At 36.0% G+C, this 22794-nt stretch overlaps 2 protein-coding genes across 2 annotated transcripts in view; both read left to right on the forward strand.

Moving 5' to 3' along the window:
- The window catches only part of LOC121412822 (proto-oncogene tyrosine-protein kinase ROS-like), a 32275-nt gene extending 19728 nt beyond the window's left edge, over positions 1–12547 (forward strand). Inside the window, exons 5-15 of the mRNA XM_041605584.1 lie at positions 209–269; positions 1738–1898; positions 4475–4613; positions 5381–5680; positions 6997–7161; positions 7613–7806; positions 9035–9129; positions 9700–10268; positions 10636–10845; positions 11975–12108; positions 12506–12547. Of these exons, the coding sequence (XP_041461518.1) occupies positions 209–269; positions 1738–1898; positions 4475–4613; positions 5381–5680; positions 6997–7161; positions 7613–7806; positions 9035–9129; positions 9700–10268; positions 10636–10845; positions 11975–12108; positions 12506–12547 (2070 nt within the window). The remainder of the gene's footprint in view (positions 1–208; positions 270–1737; positions 1899–4474; positions 4614–5380; positions 5681–6996; positions 7162–7612; positions 7807–9034; positions 9130–9699; positions 10269–10635; positions 10846–11974; positions 12109–12505) is intronic.
- LOC121413478 (proto-oncogene tyrosine-protein kinase ROS-like) overlaps positions 12510–22794 on the forward strand; it is a 36228-nt gene continuing 25943 nt past the window's right edge. Inside the window, 10 exon segments of the mRNA XM_041606301.1 lie at positions 12510–12693; positions 14954–15273; positions 15882–15935; positions 16421–16578; positions 17242–17423; positions 17999–18119; positions 18622–18863; positions 19514–19577; positions 21082–21293; positions 22226–22425. Of these exon segments, the coding sequence (XP_041462235.1) occupies positions 12547–12693; positions 14954–15273; positions 15882–15935; positions 16421–16578; positions 17242–17423; positions 17999–18119; positions 18622–18863; positions 19514–19577; positions 21082–21293; positions 22226–22425 (1700 nt within the window). The 5' untranslated portion in view covers positions 12510–12546.

The raw sequence follows: 22794 nt of genomic DNA on the forward strand, positions 1-22794 counted from the left end.
AGCATGTTCAACGGAAAAGTGCTATATATATATATGTTATTGAGGATGAAATATTTTGCCATTTAGCAGCTACTAGATTCTTTATCCTATATCGGCTTTAGTTTGACATTCAAGCCTGTTTTGTTGTTTCTGGAGTGAACCACTAACCCTAGGACCTAGATGAATCTTGTAGACTCACCCCCTCTCTCCATCAATCAATCTTTAACAGGTGCAATATTGCCAGTCAGGTTGCCTATTTGCAGAAAATGAATACGCAGAAGAAGTGATAGGTGAGTTTCCATGGTGATGTTGTGTTTATGTTTTAGTTTACCTACCAGGTGTTCATGGATACTGTATTTTCCCCAATTTTCATAATGTCTTGTTTTTTTCAGAATACATGTACATGTACTTTGATTAAATGAATGTTCACCTGATGATTATTTTAATAGTTCTTTTCAAAATTTATAAAAATAATGATAGTAATAATGATGATGTTGTTTCTGTTGTTGTTGATGATGATGATAATACTACTAATAATAGAAATATTGACCATTTATATAGCGTAGTTACTATACTCTTCTGCACTTTGACACTTGGTATCATATTATGTCCCCGGCTGTAGCCGAGCCGCCATATACTTGTAGGCACTCAAGCATTCCCTAATATTCAAACTTTATTTATTTTTTAATTTAAAACGGTTTAATTTAACAAGGGTGTCTATAGCGGCTGAAAAGCAGAATTGCATTACCCTTTACAATCATTTACATAAAAAATACAATCAATATCAAACAAGGAACAACTCAATTTACACAAATTCTACATCATAAATACACTTACATCACGATTAAATTGATACTGATAGTACATGCATTTATTGTAAAATGTAAACTTGTGATATTACTTCTCATTAAATCATTCCAAGTTCAGATTGTTCACATGAATGGTTAACGTAGTGTATAATATGAATGAGTTTGCTGAAAAATACTTATTTTTTTATTTATTTTCTGAATATCTTATGAAAGACAAATAATGCAGTTACATATGGCAATATGTATTTACATACTTTTTTTTATGACCCACCCGGCTACAGGATAGGATGAATTGTATCACGCTCAATGTCCGTCTGTCCGTCCGTTAATTTTTTGTTGTAAACGCGATAACTACAGTTTATTACCTAAGCTCAGATAATTTGGTGTGTATGATACTAGCATGGATCCCAGGAAGCCTATTGATTTTGAGGTCCAAAGGTCAAGGTCACAGTGACATATTTTCATTTTTCCCTTCTGAAGTCCTTGTAAGCACACCAACTTCAGTTTAACTTAATCTAGGCTCATATAATTTGGTGTGTGTGATAGTAGCATGGATCCCAAGAAGTCTCTTGATTATGAGGTCAAAAGGTCAAATGTCAAGGTCACAGTGACATATTTTCATCTTACCCTTCATTAAGCTTTTGTTGTTAACACATTCGTTTTCATAAAGGCGATTGAAAATGGAAAGCACTTCCACTTTTTTTGCTTGACCAATAACTCCATTTTCCTTGTTACAGGCGGGCGTATTATGTGCTCGCCCCATCGACACTCTTGTTGGTTTACGGTATTCAGTTGATTTTCCTTCTATATCAATTGTAATTTACATATCATTTTTTATATACTGATATCATACTTTAAGATTTAGTACTATATTGACATATGTTGTATCTATAGGTCTATTTATGTAGCCCATCAAAGATTCGTCATAATTCCTATATTTTTTTTGTAGGTGTAATAGGTCAGCCGTCATCCCCACTGCCAAGTAACATAGGAACGACATCCCTCACTCTCTCCTGGACAGCGGCCAGTCATCAAGATGTTACCTATCTGGTGGAATGGAGATATACTGAGGGAGGGGGCAGGGCTTGGAACTATTATGGGTCAGGAGAGGTATGCTGAATGGTCACATGCTGAGGGGGGAGGGGAGGGCAGGTTTCACCTAGTCTGCTGGGCAAACCCTTCACTCGAGATAAGGGTCTGAATGTGCAGCCTACTCATGCCTTGTGTACTGAAGGCAGTTTTGTATATGCTAGTCTTTGCGTGGAGGCACACTTGTTGATCAAAGTTCCAATCAGGGTCTGTGCCTGCAGACTAGGTTTCACCAGTCTGTTTGTAACATTATGCATGAACGGGTCTTCAATTTTTCTTTGCTACATTAAAAAAAAAAAGAATGACACTTTTTTATAATCTTTTAAATGCCTATATATCCTTTATTTTACCACAATTATTTTTTTTCTCATTTTGAAAAAGGGATTAAATTGAATTTGAGATATCTAGATCATGGATTGGTACCAGGACTATTTAAATAAGTCAAACCTGTAGTAGTGGCCACCTGTCCATTGTGAAAACATGTTTTCAGCGGCCTCCCAAATTGTCTCCAATTTGAAAGGAATATTTGTTAGTTTTATTTTTCACCATGCATAACAAGAAAAGAAGTTTACAAAATATAATGTTACATTGATGATAAGTAGGAGCTAAGCATAAACAAAAGAAAAATGTCTGAAGTGTAGAGTCCCTTAATTAAGATTTAAGAAACTCGTTTGACTTAAACATGGTGCAAAATATATCCATTCATAAAACCAAAACAAAAATAAATTAAAAACAAAAACACATAATGCCCCTACACCATATTAAGATATGTACAACATTTGCATCTTAAATAGAATAGAAAAATCATCATGCACCTTAATTATGAAGAGTACTTTAAAGGAAATAAATGTGTTTCTATAAAGGCCACCTGTTTACTGTGGCCACCTTTGTTTTACTTGGGCCATAATGGACAGGTTTGATAAGATGTTTTATACAGATTTGTTACTATGTAAATCAGACTATTGTATTAGATATTTAGTCATAGTTTATTTAAATGTCTAGAAAACAAGTCCAGGGCTCCGTAACACAAAGATTAGCGATCAATCGCTAAATGAACTGACCAATCAATATCAATGTTACATGCGCATTAGGTTTGAAATACTGACCATGGACCAATCAGTGCGGTTCTTTCATATTTGCAAATCATCGCAAACCTTTGTGTTACGGAGCCCAGAATGCTTATTCCAGTTTGTCAGTAAAGACATTCCAGACTTTACCAGTAACATGATAAAGAACTGCATACTGTTTCATCTTATATCTGGAGTTTAGTAACACAAAGCCATTTGATTGATCACAAAGGTTGATTTGCATTATCAATTGCATGTAATAATCAATGTAATCAAACATAAAAAATGTACCCTAAGATCAGTCTCTGAACTTTGTGATATGTGGCCCTGGTTGTAGTAGCCTCATAACCCAGGGGGGTGTTTCACAAATAACTAAGTATGACTTAGGGGGTGTTGCAAGAACATATTTGCGATCAATTGCAAATATTCTGTTGATAATGTTACAACTGATAGATCAACACTAGCTGTAGGAAAGCAGATTAAATTTCTTGTTTCAAGGAGCAGATTAGCAGTCAATCACTAATTTGCAGTTAATTGCAAGACATTGATTTAGGGACCAAAAATAGACTTTCAATTGGTCGCAACAAGTTTCTTGCAACTCCCCATTAGAGTTGCACTTAAATGTCCAATTGCGTGTGGTAGAAAAGGTGTCGCTGTCTCTGCATTGGTCAAATCATGCTTATAGGACTTGCACTACTGCATATCAATCAATAAGATTGTGCATTACATTGGGTGATTTCAAGTACGGTGTTAGCCTTGGTGTTGGTGTTGAAATTTGGATTGCTTCCCCTTGCTCCAAAACCTATTCAGAGTTTGTAAAACTGATCCACATCACATAACTGACATCTCAACAACTAGTGAGTGACTTTTCAGGACCATCTTCATTTTATGTTTGGTGTTATAATCGTGTAAAAATTGACCTAACACCAACACCAAAAGGTCAACACTGAACTTGAAATCACCCATTCCATGTGTCCGTATTCTGGAGTCGGGTTTAACTTAGACCATGGCCTAATGGGGTGTTGCAAGAAACTTGCGATCAATCACAAGTCTGTTTTTGGTCCCTATGTCTTGCAGTTAATTGCAAATTAGTGATTGATTGCTAATCTGCTCCTTGAAACAAGAAGTTTCATCCGATTTGCTACAGCTAACGTTGATCTATCAGTTGTAAAATGGCAACAGAATATTTTCAATTGATTGCAAATATTTTCTTGCCACACCCCCTACCCCTAAGTCTGTTAAAATTATTGGAAGCCAAACATTTCAAAATTTTGTTTACAGTGAATGCTTCTCCTGTTTACTGTGCTCTTTACTAATACTTTAATGTTGAAGACAACTATCATACTTATCCTTCCCAGGCAGTTAATAATGTTTTGGGAGTCAAATTAGTCAAATGTTAGAGATTTATGTAACAACTGGCTTTCCATAGTTAACCACAACTTAAAACCAGAGTTTAAATTAAACCCAACTTCAGAATATGGGCCTCTGCCTTTATACTCATTTTTTCTCTCTCTTGGTTGACACCTCCAGCCAATATCAGAGACGACTCTGGACATCACAGATCTTATTCCATACGCCGAGTATCAATTCCGCATCATCTGGGTGATCACTCCTAGACATACCCTGACATCGCCCACTAGCAGCAGTGTGCGGACATTGCCCTCTGGAGGTAAGAAATATGTATTTTTCTTCATAGACCTGGTGAATGTGAATCAATTTCAATATAACTTTCCATTGCCATAGACCCTTGCCTCAGATAATTTGGGCCCACAATGAAAGGTTCCTATACTGTAGAGATATGAAACTCAGTGCAAATTTTCTATCAAGGATCCTTATCTTGTACTCACTGAATATTTTATGATCTGAAGGGCACATGAGAGTAATTCATCCGCGCGCAAAGCATGCCGGACAGGCGTAAGTAAAGATTACATGACTTTATTGATTAAAATAATTCATTAGAAATAGATCAAATGTTTGTGTATCAAAAGAAAAACGATAGAGATAATGCTATGTCCATACCCTTTCATAATAAAAGTGTTTTGAGAGGCTAGATTGCATTTTTGTATTTTATATTAATTATTATTATCGGCAATGCAGTTCCGGTTTTTCTGCCGTGAACTCACCGAAATTATAGTCATATTTCAGGCCATTTAACTTTTGTTTGAGCTGGGCAGGTACCTGCTTAACGTATTTAGTTTTGTTCCACTGTTCATTGTGATCAATGTCAGTGAATTAAAACAAAATCTATCGAGGGATTGATTTTTAATGATTTTTTGATAAGCCATAATTTAACACGTGGGTGAATGGGGGTCTGTAATACTCATGTGTGCCCTGAATTATATTTCTACCCTAAATATATTTGTTATTTATTCATTTCCTGTGATGTAATATAGTTTTCTAGTCCCTGTTCATTCACTATTTATCTTTATCCCCTAGTTCCTTCAACTGCTCCAACGATCACCAGCATCGTGAGCTCCAGTCCGACAACGATCTCTCTGACCTGGGACCCGCCCCCTTTCCCCAATGGACCAATCATAGGCTACGTCATTGGTGTCCAAAGCTTCCTCAATGAGGCTGCGTTTGTCAAGAATGAAGACGGGTCAGCAACGGAGACCACTGTGATTGATCCATCTCTGAGGGCGTCGACTCTCTACGCTGTATCCGTGAGAGCGAGGAACATGGAAGGAGCAGGAATGAGCGATACAGTCAATGTTACGACAGGAGCGGAGCCTGAAAGTAATTGAGAGTTTTATTATGCCATGTTTCTGATTCGGAATCCAGTCTTGTGGACTGATGATGTCTTCACAATTATTCGCCATCCATCTTGGTTATGGATTGCACTTTTTAATAAAAAAAAAGATAGCCCATTAAATTTCCTAATTTTTAATTGGTTGTTATCTTGATGATAAAAAACCCTACTTTGTTAGATTTTTTGGATAATAAACTTACTAATAAAGGTAATTTCAGATGTATGGTATTGATGAAAATAAAAATCATCAGTAAATGTTGCTAATCCTTCAATCTAATGTTCTTTCACAGCTTGATTCTAATGGATTCTGATAAAGATACTTATTTCATATAAAGTTCATTGTTCAAGGATCTTTAAAGTACAAGTACTATTAACTCATTGAGTGCTTCGTGCACGCTACGTATCCTACTATAACATGCCACACTCGTGCTCGCACGCCTACTATTGATTGCTTTGTGCTTGCATTGTTTCCTACCCTCGCCTGCTTCGTGCATGACTGCGCACATTCGGAATAACAATCATTGTTACGCCGTTTTGCATTGTATTGCGCATCGCATGCATGCCGTAATTAGCACTATTGTGTGCAGTGTGAACTCTTCTTTCTGACAGATAAACTTACGCGGTTTACATTCGACTTTTTCGAGTATTTCTACATTTTTTACAAGATATGGCTCCGCCTCTGAGAGAGAAGAGACCTAGGTTTTTGATCCATACAAAACACTCCACAAAATGGAACTACTTGATACAACTCATATTTTAGCGATAAAGATAATAACCAATCCACACAATGATGACATCATTATAAGGGGTATGAAATTTCCTACAACTTTACTGAACAATATTTTGTGGATAAACTAATCGTTAGAGAGTTACAAGCAATTGTAATCATGACTATTGGAAGGAGTGAATACGACTCGCGATCCCAAAATCAATGTGGCACAGGGGGGTTTTGTGGCTGGCACAGGGGATTAGCATCGGATTAGCACTGTGGCATTGGTTTAGTAGTGTGCGTGGCATGTTAAGAGTTAATGTAATCCTGTTGACAGTCTTACTCTATTTTGTTAACTTAATTGACAACTGCATTTTCCCCTCTTAGTTTGACCCCTTTTAAGGGAGTTGGGTAGTGTCCTGATAGTTGGATGGTAAATAATCACCTCCTGTCACATTTCACAAATTGTTTAATACTTAATATGTATTTTGGTCTTTTTAGAAGCAATTTCACCAGTTTAAAGGTATATGGCACTCGAATGAAAGTTATTTTAAATGGCATTATTAACATAAACCAATTTCTTTTTTTGTATAGATCCTGGCATAGTCCCATACATTGTCATCGGTGTCACAAGTTTAAGCTCTACTGCATTATCTGAAATATCTTCAGTCTCCTTGGTAGAGTATGGAAAGCTAAGTGGTGCTGATCCTGTTCCTAGTGACATACACACTGTGGATAATGAAAACTCTACCATATCAGGTGATTGTTATGCTCTATTCTTTTTTTAATTAACTTATTTTTTATTTATTTTATTTAATTTTATTTCATTTTTTTTTTTTTTATTCTTTATTTTTATTATTATTATTATTTCTTTTTTTTTTTGGGGGGGGGGGGGGAGCTGTCTCCTTACACTCAGGATCACCTACCATGACGTTAATTACAACCTTTATATATCTAACCTTCAATTGATCAATATATGTATAAACCTTATTTTAGCAAGGTATAGTTGATGTCAGCTGTCTTTCCTCAAGATTTTTTTTTTCAAGCAGGGCCCGTTGCATAATAGTTATTATTATAGTGTCTTTGCCATCCAATGGTAACTACCATGGTAACGATGATCATCAGCCAATCAAAATCATGGATTGGGTGTGTGGGAGGCCTTACTATTCCAATAACTTTTTCTTTATATCATTCACATTTATGTGTGTAGATGTTGCTGTGGACTACTGGAAAAACTTCATTTTCATCAGCGACTCTGACGGGCAAATCCACCGTCGTACCATTGACCCTGGTAACTTGACCCTTGCAACATCGGAAGTCCTTTACACCAATCAGAATGCAACTCCCACCAAGCTTGATGTTGATTGGTTGAACGACCAGCTCTACTTTGTTCAGGGAACTGAGGTAGGCTGGATATTTTTAAAAATGTTCATCAGTCACTTAGAACTCAATAAACACATGCATAATGTTTATGTGGAGGGTTGTGGCCCAGTGGATTAGTCTCTGGACTCTGAAAAAGAGGGTCTTGGGTTCGAATCCCAACCATGGCGTAATTTCCTTCAGCAAGAAATTGATCCACAATGTGCTGCACTCAACCCAGGTGAGGTAAATGGGTACCTGGCAGGAACTTATTCCTTGAAACGCAGTGCGCATAACAGCTGCACTGCTAAAGCCAGGGTAATTATGCTGCATATACTGTAGAGCGCTTAGAGACTTCTGACAAAGTAAGTATTAAGCGCTATATAAGCAAGTATAATTATTATTATGTCATAATCTTGTCATTAAGGCCTGTATGCTGGGTGACACGACATTTGCTCCTGCGACAATTGCTCCGGTCTTAATATCTCAGAAGGCATAGGATTAGAGTTAGGATTGTAATATAGTTTTTGGTTCAGAATAATGTAAATATTATGATTAGGGTTTATTTAGTGTAGGAGGTTGTGTTTTATGATTCGCTCAATGTGCAGATTCTCCATCAGAGCAATTGTCGCCGGAGCAAATGTCGTGGAACTGAATGCTGTACATGGGTTCAATTCAGACTCGGATCTAAAGTTGAGGTTTAACTATGGATAGCCAATTGAGACACAGATCTCAAACTGTAGATGTACAGTTTGTCTTCACATTTGGTGTACAGCTGATGAATAATTGTCTCAGAATGATAGCTAAAATAGTGTTTATTCTCTCTTGGGAAAGAGCGCAATCAATAAAACAAACTTAGATGTATCCATAAAAGAGTTAAACCATTGTCTAAGTGAAATTGACATCAGAATACGGGTCTACATGTTTATATTGCTCATATTCCTTCCCCGCAGCAATGCCTCTTCAGTTTTAACAATTACAATTAACTCCTTATTTCATGAAATACAAGAATCATCTGTTAGCATTTTTTTTCAGTCCAAGTTTGTATAATATATTATTTACCATTGACCCCTTATTTTAAAAGAGTAAAGTTAAATGAACCCTCTATGATGTTCTTCATGTCTATTGTGTCATGATATATCAAGTCTTCTCAAATGCCTTGTTCAATGAAAAATAGGGGATAAGACAATGTCAGGTGTTAAATTCATTTGACAATGGTGATAGTAATACTAGGATAAATTTACACAATATGTTGTTGTTTTCCTGTCCTTAGATTTTACGCTGTAATCTGAATGTCTCTGATTGTTCCACTGCTGTGGCTAATATTGGGTCTGTACCTACGGAGATGAAAGTTGATCCATTCAGTGGGTAAGCTTGATATTTCAGATTTTCCTTGACCGAGGGTCTTTCACATTGTCAAGTCTGCATATGTAATAAGCCATGATTAAGTGCCAACGTGCAGTTTTGTTTTATTGATTTATACACAGAAGAGCTCCTCCTTTGAGAGTGATTTGTTCTTTCCATTGACGTTTAGTGTCCCGCACGAACTGTGGATTAAATGTGATTTTCATTCAGACTTCAATGTTTGTGAACCCTCCCCATGATTGGTCCTGGGTGTCATTTCATAATGTAATAATTGTGACTTTGTTTATAAAGCATGTTTTTGCTAAGAAAATACAGGCAAATAATTATAAATGACACATATTCAAGACAGAAACTGTTTGGCACTCCACTCTTCTTGGATTTGACCACAATGGATCTCCAGTCTGTGTGGTTGGTGGAAACCTCAACTCTAGTTTTCTGTCTTTCTACAATGTTTTCACGATTTTATCAATGATAAATATTTGCCTGATATTTTATGCATGTTTGAATGAATTAGTGAATGAAGGATAGTGTTGCAGTTTGTTCAAATACGATTCTTGTCCTTTTCTTGCTCAGGTATCTATTCTGGAGTGAGCAAAATGTCGGAATCCGCCGAGCACCCCTGACATCCTACACCATCAATTCCGGCGATGCGGACCTCATCATCAGTCTCCTTGACTCCTCAGCCTTCACCGTCCTCTCTGAATCCTTCCAGATACTCTATACTAACTCCACCGGCAATTCAATGCACAGCTCCTCGCTAGACGGCACCAACCAGCAAGTGATGCATGTCGCGGACGCCGGATCGGACCATCAGTTTATCAACGTTACCAGTATGGTTTACTTCAACAGATCTCTAACATGGACCTTTGCGAAAGAGAGCGGCAGTGTTGCATCTTGTTCTCTTGCAGATCCGAAATACAATTATCGGGATGATGAACGCCTTTTTTTCGAGGAGAACACAGGGACGTTCACGCAAGCTGATTTGTTCCTGTGCGTTGATGGCTACCATGGTTTAGATATCTTCTATCCAACGTACCAACCGATACCTATCCCAGCATTCCCTCCCACGGATCTACAAGTCCTCTTTACGGAAGGCACGGCGGATATCACATGGACAAGACCTTTGAGTATTCCTGGCAAAGGCAGGTTTTTTCATTCATCTTCAGATTTTATGTTTTTAGAAATATTCTTTGAGAAATCATTGTATTCCAAGATCTGTTTCATTTTGTCTGTCTTACGAAGCAGCCATTTTGATTAGTGATTCTGATGGCCAAATCCAGCACCATGCTTATGATCCTGAAGTCTTGAACCTTGTATTTTCAGAAGTTTAGAACTCCATCTAGATCATTCAAGTTTGACAAGTGATATATTATTTCAAAGTCTAGAAATTGCTTATTCAAATTGTATAAAAATCTTAAAATTAGCATTGGGCATTTTATTATGTGAGTTTGTATTGTATTATTGAAAAAAAACCACTATATGTTAATCCTGCATTTATCCATCCTGCAGGGGAGGCAGCATGGGAGGAGTGGCTTTATGAAATCATATTAACCAATCTTCAAATTGGCAACACAATGACTCTCACTGGTCTACAAGAAGATTCAGCTCTGATTGAGAACCTCAACGCAAGCACTGAATACTCAGTCCAAGTCCGGGCCTATTCTATAGCTGGTCCTGGCCCTTTATCGGAGACATTTTCTGGATCTACGCTCATTGAAGGTAGGTGTAGACAGCTTATACCTACACAAATTACAAATTTATTTTCTTCATAATATTGTTCCTATGGACCTAGATTTTGCCATGATGATATACGATATGTTTCGTTGTTATTCTATGTATGGAGTTACCACTATAAATTGCAGATAGAAACTGCTAACGTTTCAAACTAATTTTCAATACTAGTACATGAATGAGATTTTTCAAACAGTGCTAAATGCTCCAGTGTCTAGTCAATCAGATAATAATGATAATGACGGTTATTTATATGCACTATGCACAAAGAGTATCAGAGCGCTTACAATTTTCAGAAATAAAATATAAATGTTAAGTAACAAAAAAGTGTAGAATTATAAACATTACATTGCATCAACTATTGGTGTTCTCAACTGCGCCAGATGAGGCGTGGTGGCCTCTTGCTTGCTGCTTCGTTCACCAACAGATGACCCTGGCAAGACATTTTTTTTTTCATGCTGTGGTAGTGAACATTGACCTTTGTTGTTCAGGATGTCAAAAATGGCTTGTGCCAAAATGAGAGAAATAAGCAATATAAAATTAGCTGTGTGTATATGTATTTATAGTACACCCAACCAAACAATTGCATTGTATGTTTAATTCATGTGTCAATTCTGGACAGTAATTTCAATTTTTAAGTCAACAGCCATGTCTCTGTGGCACTTGCAGTCTATTACATCAAGTCTTTACAAACTTTAACCCATTCAGTATTAGGCCCTTGATAATTTGTGCTAGGTTCTAATGGAAGAGCCGTGGTGTAGTGGTTCTGACTCTCACCTTATAAACAGAGGGTCATGTGTTCGAATCCCACCGCCGCCTAGCATCCTTTGGCAAGGCGTTAATCCACACTTTGCCACTCTCGACCCAGGTGCTAAATGGGTAACCGGTAGGATGCGAAAGATATTGTATGTTTGATTTTGCCAGTGCCGTAATGTGGCTGCAAGGAATGCTCCCCAGGGAGTGGAAATTGTGCACTTTACATGCTTGATTGAAAAGAATCCAATGACCGGGGTAATAATATGCTGTAATGCGCTTTGGGCCATTCTGGGAAAAGTGCTTTTTTAAAATTGGCTATTATTATTAAAGTCTGTGATATTAATGAATTTGATCTGAACAGTTGATGTGGAGCCATACTTGTTACTTGCTAATGCTTCTGATGTCTGGCGGAGTCGTCTCGATGGCAATGGAGAATCGTGGCTCTTATCACCCACGGCAAACATTAAAGGTATGGTGGTTCTGATGATTCTTAGAGTAACTGTGACTTCTTTTTTAAATTGCATTCCTATTAGGGTCATTGGATTACTGTTTTCGTGCCATTTTAACATTATTTCAATGTTATGACACAAGGGAATCCACCAAGATTCAAGGCATTTAGTGTTGGTTTGTTTTTATTTTGATCAGAAAAAAATTCTGAACTTCAATATTCTTTCAATTGTTCTTCCCACTTGATAACCAGAGAGGAATTTAATTTGTACCATTGTTTTGGGCTTACCATAAGGCATGGTCATTTTCACACCAGCTTTCCGAACCGCTTTGTTTTACCTGTATACTGAAAAACAGAGGAAAAAGGCTGATTTCTGCTTTCAATGTTGCGGCCAAAATGGCTAGTAAAATTCTATTGAACCCATTCCCTTTGGTTTTTCACCAGATATTGACTGGTACCAAGGCTATTACATTTGGAGTTCTGTGATGGGTGACCTATACAGGTCAGCAGAGGGCGCTGTAACAGATGATCAACTGACCTTTGACCCATCAGGGGTCAGTAGTTCAGTTGATGCAATAGCCGTAGACTGGCTTAGTGAATTCCTCTATTGGTCTGATCCAGACTTGAATCAGGTAAAGAATAAATGGCAAGTTTTAATATGATGGTGACAAGAATTTCTTTGGAAAATGTATTTAAAAGGGAAGTTCACCCTGACAAAAAGTTTATTGTAAAAATAGCAGAAAAAATAATAAAAAATATTGCCGAAGGTTTGAGAAAAATTCATCAAATAATTAAAAAGTTATTAGAATTTCAATTATTTGATTTGTGACGTCATATGCGAGCAGCATTCCTACATAGCGAATGGTAAAAAACAATAAAATGCCATTTTCTCAGAAAATTGAAAATAGTTTTCACTGTACCTTTTGTATATCAATAGACAAATCATTTCACATCCGATCATGAAAAGAAAACAAAATTAAGTCATCAGGAACCATACAAAATTTGAAATTCATACATTTTATATTACATAACACATGAGGCAGCTGCTCGTTTATGACGTCACAAATCCAAAACTTTGAACTCTAATAACTTTCTTACACTTTAACAGATTTTCCTCAAACCTTCACCAATATTTTTTACTATTTTTTCTGCTATTTTTACAACAAAGTTTTCTTCAGGGTGAACTTCCCCTTTAAAGAGAAATACCAGTAGTTGCAGTAAACACTGATTTCATGAGAGAGTCTGTAAAACCAGGCTTAATTGTCAGTATATCATCGAGTATCTAGATCTGGTACAGTTACATAAACTGAACTTTGTGAAATCTTGAAATCTATGCTGAAAAATGTTTACACTGAAGATCACCAACACAGATAGGCACACGTGGGACAGTGTATTATTATTGCTGGAATAAAGACCCGACGGAAGTGACCGAATCCGCGCTTATTTTGCTTATTTCTCAGCAATTACACAATTTCTTCCAGAATCCTTTGGCACATATTTTTTATTCATACAAACAGACACTTGGGTGGTCATTGTAGTAGATTCTGTAAAAAGTCATTTTGAGATCGTTACCAATACTGGAATTTATCTTTAATATGATGGTGACAATAATTTCTTTAGAAAATCTATTAAAAGAGAAATAGCCTCAATAGTGCTATCTCAAGTCCTCAACTTCTCACAACAGGAGTCTGTTTCATAAAGAGTTACAACTGTTGTAACTTTGCCATTGTGGCAACTTCCATGGTAACCTTGATTCTTATTGGCTGCTGAGCCCTGTTACCATGGTAGTAGCCATTATGGCAAAGTTACATCAGTGGTAACTCTTTTATGAAACGGGGCCCCTGGTTAGCATAATACACCATTCTAAGCTGTGTAGTCTTGTAATATAGACCCACTTGAATGATAACACGCCAATTCACCACACATTACATTCATATCACCCTAATTAAGTTACCAAGTACATGTAGCAAAAGGAGTACTTTCCTCTCAAAAACATTAGTTTTTCTGTATGAATAATATTATAGGCTAATCCTTTCTCTGTAATATTGATGGTTATCTCAAAATGTATATTTTTAAGACTAGTTAAATATAACACACAGTCAATGTGAGACCATGCAATGTGTTCTTAAACACTTTCTCTCCATTACAATAAGATCCCTTTTTCTGAGGCAAATGAATTCACACTTTTATGTAAAATAATAATATGCCATTTTTTATATAGCGCTTAATACAAATGTTTCTAAGCGCTGCATACTATTACCCCAGCTTTAGCACGGCTACCCTGATCCGGCGCATCAAGCATTCAAGGAATTCCTTCCTACCGGGTACCCATTTACTACACCTGGGTCGAGAGTGGCAAATGTAGATAAACGCCTTGCCAAAGGACGCTAGTGCTGTGATGGGATTTGAACCCCGGACCTTGTGGTTCACAGTCTGGAGACTTATCCACTGAGCCACAGCACTTCTAAAATCAGTTATAATGTAGAATATGGAAGCATTCACAAGGTCAATGAAAACATAAATGCTATCTGCACATGTATATTGGGTCTTTTAAAAGATTTTATAGCTTGGCTACTGGCTTTGTAAAATAGAGTATCCATTTCTGATTGGAATTTCTTGGTGACATCACATCAACATTGGCATTCTGCAAAAAAAAGGAAGGCATAGTTATTTGAATTTTCCTTCGATTTTTTTTGTTACTGTTGTTTTTTTTCTGTTTCAAATAGTATTTGTTATACTAATAATGGAGAGGTTTCATGCCATACATTGATTTGTTTTGAGGAGTAGGAAGGCAAAACAAATTATTCACATATAGTCCATGTTTGATGCCATATTAGATTAAGAATATGTTAAGTTATTTGTTTTGTAATATTGATAATTTTTTTTCTGCAGATACTCCGTGGAAGATTATCCAACCAATCATCCACAGTAACATCCCTAACCACCATCAACGCTTTTGCCAGCGACGTCCAGGATTTGGCCATCGACTCGGTCCAGGCCTACATCTACTGGACAACGCGGTCGTCCGTTGAGGGCTCAAGACTGAATGGAGAGAGCACTCTGGTGTTCTACGAGATCAGTGAGCTCTTGTTGGATGTCGTTGCTGGATTGACCCTTGACCTTGATGGCGGATATGTCTATTGGTTTGTTGTTTCCAGGGAGAACTCGGTGGAGGAGCTGAAGTTGTTCCGTGCCCAGCTGGCAGGGATAAGGTAGTTGTCATAGAGGGTTGGCAAGAGAGGGATGGAAAGAATAAGTTTAGAGAATTAAAAAGTGGTGAAGCCAAAATATAAGGCTAAAAACAGGAGGAGCCAATGTTATCAGGAGAAGGGAAATGGAAATGGCATAAAGAAAGGAAAAAGAAGATGAAAAAAGTGGAAGAAATAAAAAAATAAGAGAAATAAGATTTGAAAAAAAAATCACAGTAGTAAATTATAACCTTGCCATGGAAATATGTATGGTCATATAAAATATGTGCTGGGAGAACCTGTGTGTATAAAAAAATTGTTAAACATGAGTATGTAATGATATCATCTGTGCATTCATATTACATAATGACAATTCAATTTCTCTTTTTCTACTCCCATTTTGTATGTCCTTATTTATAATTTCTTTAATTTTAGATCACTGTGTTTTTACCCCAACTACATCCAACATTTCACAAAATTTGGTCTTCACAAGTTGTTCACTATTTACTCCTTCATGCATGCTTGCTTCTTCAATTTCATATTTTGAGTTTATTTTGAGTTTTCACCTATACCTCCATTTCCTTTCTGTTTTGTGTCTGTTTCCATGGTTACCCATTCCCATAATACAACAGCCCTGATCCAATGTCAACGACAGAAGAGATTGGCGAAGTGCTCACGGAGACAACGTAAGTACACATTTTAATCTAATTAATGTATGTGTCTTTTTCATTTTTGAGTTTCATGTTGACTTCATTACCCAGGTTTCAATGGAAAATAAAAATTATGTTCTAATGATTTTTTTTTCTGGCTTGGGTATTTCTTTTTCATTTGATTTGTTTCTTTTCCAAAAACTGTACAATTTTTTTTGGTAAAGCTAGTATTAATCAATTAAATAGTGCTTTCTATCTATTTGCCTATTAAGATTTGCATTTTATTGCTGTGACTTTGATTTGAACCTTAGATCTTGTCTTTAAGAGGCTAGGGTCTATACCACCATGCCACGAAGGTTCCAATAAAGATATAAATAATATGCAATTTCTCTCTCTTTTTGTATTATTTGCTTCAATTTAGAAAAAAAGAAATAATAATTCTTAAGTTGTTTGTGATTATTCAAAAGCAAGAAATTGTTTGACATCATTATCAACTTTGACCTTTGACCGTGTGCTTTCAGGAGCCTGGCACTGCATTTCTACAGCTCCAAACTCTTCTGGATCAACAGCCAATCTAGAGTAGAGGTCAGTGATGACCGTGGCCAGAGACCAGCCTTACTACCGGCCACTGATGTCCAGGCATTGACCGTTGTACAGGACACTCTCAAACCTTTACCAGGTATGAGTATACAATATCTGTTCATTATGTTTATTTATTGATTTAGTTTGATCAAGGCTAATGTATGATTATGATGATGATGATAATGATTATGATTATGATAATGTTTTCCTTTTATTTATGTTTATGACTATGATTATGTTCCTTGTTATTGTTTCTTGTATATGTATAATATGCATTATTTAGTGCCTTGAGTGATGATATATTAGAAAGTGTGTATAAGAAATAATTATTATTGATTTGTTGTTGTTATTATTTTTATGAAGAGCATGTTTATAGCGACAGTTATCGGTAAAAAAACCCATCCAAATGTGCTGGCTCCCACAAATATCACATACAGTTGCTAGAAAAGATTAGCTTTTGAAGGTCATAAGTTCAATGTTGAAGGTATCAAGGTTGTTACAATAGAAATGTTGGATTGGTACAAAATCCCAGTTAAAAAGTAAACAGAGAGCTCTATCACCAATATTTTTTTTAATGTGAACTGATATTTTATACAATGGAACAAGTTAATTTACATGAGGTCAAAGATTTTACAATGTATTCTTGGCAGATTAAAAACCACCCTTGTAAATTTTCCCGGTACAACATTACTGTAGGTTCATTTACAGGTTTAGATATATTTGGCAATGATGTATCAGTTGTCCTTTTCATTATTCACAGACGGTTACAGCGAGCGCCCAACTGTAGTGGCCCAAGAAATCCCATCCTCTTCTATCCAGGTCACAGGTACATGGGACGACTTCAATATCACATGGCAGGCCAGCACAGAGGTCACTTACGGAATCGTGTTTTACACCATAGCTGTGGTAGCTCCAGAACGAACTTATGAAGAGACTGTACAGGTGACTACAATGCAGTTTAATCCTGGATTTGATATTTTTATTCTTCATAGTACTAAGTCTTAATTCAATTATATAAAAGTTTATTTTCAAGTAACTAGGTTTTACATGTTGCTTCAACAGACTTTCAGTGCTGCTTTGTTTGGTATGAAATCATTTTTTTGTAAACCTGTCTTTTATTAGATGAAAACTTCTCATCAAATTAATTTTATCAACATCACAAAGTAACATATTTTATTATGATTATTGTTATTATTTATTCGACATTAAAAATTACATAATCAATATGACATACTTGATATAGTACAAAGGACCTGGAATAGAGATGAAGGGGCTGCCTGGGTTTGGAAAAGGTTAACCGAATTACCATGACCCACAGGTCTTCCTTCCCACACCCCTTTACCTCCATCCAGGTCAGTATAAGAACATAAAAAGAAAAATATGAATTAAAAGTATGTTTTTGATAAAAAAAAATCTGAGTATGCTAATTGAAAATGATCAATTTAATATGTCACATTTGTATTCATTACACCCTCTCCACTCATGAATATTACATTTTATATCCTTTTTTTTTTCAGAATCCTTTCTATAACATCAGAGACCTAACACCTTTCCAGTCTCTTGGCATCACAATCAGTCCTTACACCTACTGGGCCACGACGCCTCAAACGGCCTCTCAGATGATGTCACCCATGTCAGGTTCGTCCAAAATTTACTCTGAACCCTGTTTCACAACATGTAAATATCAGAGTCAAGTTACAAGCTTCTGAAATGGTATCATTTGATTGGTTGAGCACAAATTTTATCATTGAATTCTAGCATTTCTTGATAATATGATAAAGAGGCCTTACATTTTTTTTTAACCTTGAAGGGTGTTTTTTTTTAACATTGCTTGGTTGTAGTGATTGGCTCTCAAATTGTGTGTGGAATTTCTGTGAGCTGACATTGCAATAGAATGAAATTTTCTCCCTGAAAATACTAAAGTGGTATAAAATATAAATGCAGAGTATTTTTAACAAAAAGAAAGACTTGTCTTGTTGCATTGAATTGAAACCTACCTTACTCTCTGCATACAGTTGGATGTTAACACACTTTTATTTATGTGATATCAACTATTTAAAAGAATTTGAATACATAATCTTGTTCCAAAGCTTTTTTTTCATTCTGATTTAAATATTGATATCTCTTAATCTCTCTCCAGTACCCTCTGTTCCTCTTGACCCAAGAGCCTTTGCTTTAGAGTCCACTGACATCATGGCTGGAACCACTGTCTATGCAGCTGAATTTCGCTGGTCCCAACCTGCAGAGATCAATGGTGTTTTTGAAGGGTATTCTGTGTCTTGGGGTACTGATGCGGAGCAGCTAACTATGTTCAATGTCAGCCAAGATGTCACTGAGTACACATTCTCCAACCTAACGGCTAACACCACTTATTTCTTTCAGGTGAGAAGATCATATGAATTTGTATTGAGGATACTGGAAACGATCCTGAATTTTTATTTTGTAAAAATTCATAGAACCCCAAAATGGTTAGCGATTGATTGCTTTATTTTAATGATTGATTATACTTTGTAGCCAATGCAATTAATTGTTTAAAAAATGTTATACACTAATTGCTAAGCTTTGTGTTATGATCCCCAGATCTTCTGTAGTGTGGCTATTTCTTTCTTAAACTACTGTTCATTCAAAAATTACATTTGGCATTGAACCCAGTAAACAATTCATGATGGATCATTTCATCCTTTGGTTTCACTGATGTCATTATGTCCCTGTCTATTTGTGTTCTTTTTTCTATTTTTTTTTTATTTTGAGGTGAATGGTAGATATTCAGCATGCCACAATCATCTATGTATAGAAATGCTGCAGTATATTTATTTTTGATACAAAAATAAAGACAGTCCAACTATCAAACAAATGAAAATTAATTAAAACAAAGAATTCAAGGAAAAAATGAACATGAATAACTTTTTTAGATTTAGGCCATTTAAAAAATATATCTTAAGATCTATTATTATGGAATGTTGGCACTAAGTGATAATTATTATTTATATATTTAAATTTTCATAATTTCATTCTTTATTTGTACCTTTAAGGTGGAAGGCTTTACATCCATAGGTAGTGGGCCTGCAACAGACCCAGTCAATATCACCACTGGAGGTAAGATATGGTATCCTTAATGAATCTTTTCACTCTTATTGATATAACAATCATGTGATTCTTTGAATCTTGAGATTAATTGAACAGGGCCCATTTGCAGAAAAACAAAGTTGTAGACAAATGCAGTTTCAATTGCATCTTAATTTCAGCCAATAGGAAATAGACATTTGGAAGTTATGTTTGATGGTTAGTAACTTTGTAATTGTGTTTTTTTTTCTAAAATGAGCCTCTACACTGGAGATTTATAACGACAGATTTCAATTCTTATTACTGAAGAAAGATAAATCTCTTTATCTGAAATTACTATTATTGAAACAGAGAACAGTTTCACGTCTGATTTGGGATGCTTCTTCAGCTCATCTGAATTGGTGAGAAATTGTCATTGCCACTTGGTACTGATGGACAATCAATGTTATTGTCTTTGAGACATTGAAGAATTTTCCGGATTACTGGATTGTAAATCCGAGAGAGCTGAAGAAGCGTCCGGGATTGGACGTGAAACTGTTCATTTCAATTAATAGTCCAGATGAACAGATATATTTTCTCTTATGTAATTTGACTATCTTCATGGATAAATCAAAACATACATCAGTTTAAATTTCAATTCTGATTTTGAGTTTCATATCTCCAATCTTATTTTATCTCTTTTCTCTTCAATCGTAATTCTAACTTAAAATGTATTTTTTCTTCATTTCTTCCCTTATGTTTATTTCTTTTGAATATTTTTCAAGCTCAGGATTATTCAATTCAATCTCATTTCAATTTGAGGAATTATTTACTCCAGCTTATCCCAAATTCATTAACCACTGATGAACATCAGAGGGGACCAATATTTGATTTCATTCTAATTCCATTACGTCAAACTTCCCTTTGAAACAATAACTGCGGTGTTGTACCCCATTTTCCATTTGGATCTCCTAAAATCATTTCCAAGCCCTTATCAACCGCGCTTGACCAAGTAATCCAGGGGTAATCCCCGCCCCGATTTCACCCCCACAGGCCAGTGAGCGTTGAGCAAAGGACGAAAAGATAAACAACAGATGCGCTATTACCTAAGACTTCTCTGCCTGTATACCTTCGGAATGAAATTATTGTATTCCATATTTAATCACGTTTTCAAAGGCATATTGTATTCAGTAACCCAATGTTAGTCCATTTTCAATTTCGAACGAAGAAAATCGACCTCCGAATAAGGAAAGTAAGCGAATAAAAATGACCGCATGCTTAATTACAGGGACCGCACTCAGCGCTGCGCATGCATCCCATCGTGTGTGGCCCCCCTGCTGTGACTGTATACGCCGGGCTGTTGTTTTATCTTCGGACCAACGTCAAGAAACGGGTGTTTTGATACTTAAATTGCTTTCTTGAGGCAGTTACGGCTGGAGAAGAGAAGGGGAACTGGGGTATAGTGTTCTGAAATGGAAGTTTTTCGTCATGCTATTCCATATCGGTCAAATTTCGCAAATTAAACCAAATATTTATTTATAATTCTTTCCATATGCAGTATCTCCACCCCCACCTACCATAGTGGTGAACAAAGGGAATGCAGGAGTGACATTGATTGATACCGATACTAGTGAAGAGATATCACTTCTCGGTGGTACAGCGGTCACAGTCATTGCCTTCGTTGCCAGCGAGGAAAAAGTTTTCTTTGTCGAGTCTGCCGGGGATCGAGAGATCTATAGCAGCAATTTGGACGGCACAGAGCGTGTTGAGGTGAGATGATTAAGGCAATTCATTTAATAATCAACCTTTATGTACATCTAAAACTCATATTTTCTTCATTTTTATTTAACTTCACAAACTGAGCCAGGAGGGTGTTTCATGAAGTTGTTTGTAAAGTTATGCATGACTAGAACTTGTTCCTGGGTCCTGAATCAATTACCTACGGTTATATCTCTCAGCACAAGAAAGGACCACCAGTCATATGTAAATACTTATTTGTATCTTATGAAAGGCTTTATGAAACACCCAACAGGATAGTTTGAGAAGATTACAACACTACTTACAAAAAAGAAACAAAATCACTTCAGGAATGAATTTCCCATAAGCAGAAGAAGTCATTGTGTAAACTTGGAATTTTTATCCAGCTTATGTACATGTTGATATTCTAAGAAACGCATTTTTTATAGGAAGATGGTTTACATACGTAAAAGTTGATAGCTCAGCAGTATAGTCAAATATATTTTAAAACAAAACATTTGCAATGTCTTGAAATGCCATCTTTGTATCTTATGTGTCAACAGTATAATGAAGTCAATATATCAGAATATAGAAACATAATAATTGCTTTATAAGAGTTAAAGCTACACAATTAGAAATGGCAAAGAATAGCACTTGAGAAACATTAATCTTTTCCTGTAAAAATTGTTTAACTGCTTGGAATAAAATTTCAAATGATGATTAAAAAAATATCTTGCAATACCTCAGAAAGCTTTCTCTGAAGCTGAAAATTTATCAACACTATATCATGGTGCTTTGATGTTATTTCAAGGACAATGATAATGAAATAAAACCCCATAACATTTTGATAAACAGAGGCCCATAATAGAAAGCTTAGCAATCATAAAAAATATATAAGATTTATTGCATTGACTAGATTGTAGAAACAATCACGGAAATCAATCAAACTTTACTTGTCATATCAGCTTCTTGAGCTGGGCAATCAGGTGCCTTACCAAGCGGGGTTTGTAGTCGACTGGATCTCACAAATACTGTATTGGAGTGATAATACTGGCATCTATAGTTACGATGCTACTCTCCCCGCTGCCATGACAACCACGGAGATGTTGTACTCTGCACCAGAAGGCAACACCATCCAGGGAATCAGTGTGAATCCTTTTGGAAGGTGAGACCTCTTTCCTATCTTACTCTATTTCCTGTCTCTTCACTTTTTCAACAACAAAGATCAGCACACTATGTTCTACATGTACATCAACTCCTTTCTTTGTCATTTCTAATTCTAGAAAATAATGTGGCATTTGTAATTGCCGCATGTTTTTAGAACCAATTTCCTAAAATCTAACGCGACTTTATTTTAGTTGTCCTATGATGAAAAAAATATTTGAAAACACATATTAAATTTGCTTTATGCCTTAAAATATGTTTGTATCCTATCCACTGGAAATGCTGGGGTTTTTTAATTAACATTATTCCATGTGTGCATTTGACCCATCAAGTCTCTTGTAATGTATTCTTTCATTTTATTTTTGGTGTA

The sequence above is a fragment of the Lytechinus variegatus genome, chromosome 4, assembly GCF_018143015.1.
Source record: "Lytechinus variegatus isolate NC3 chromosome 4, Lvar_3.0, whole genome shotgun sequence".
NCBI classification, from domain to species: domain Eukaryota; kingdom Metazoa; phylum Echinodermata; class Echinoidea; order Temnopleuroida; family Toxopneustidae; genus Lytechinus; species Lytechinus variegatus.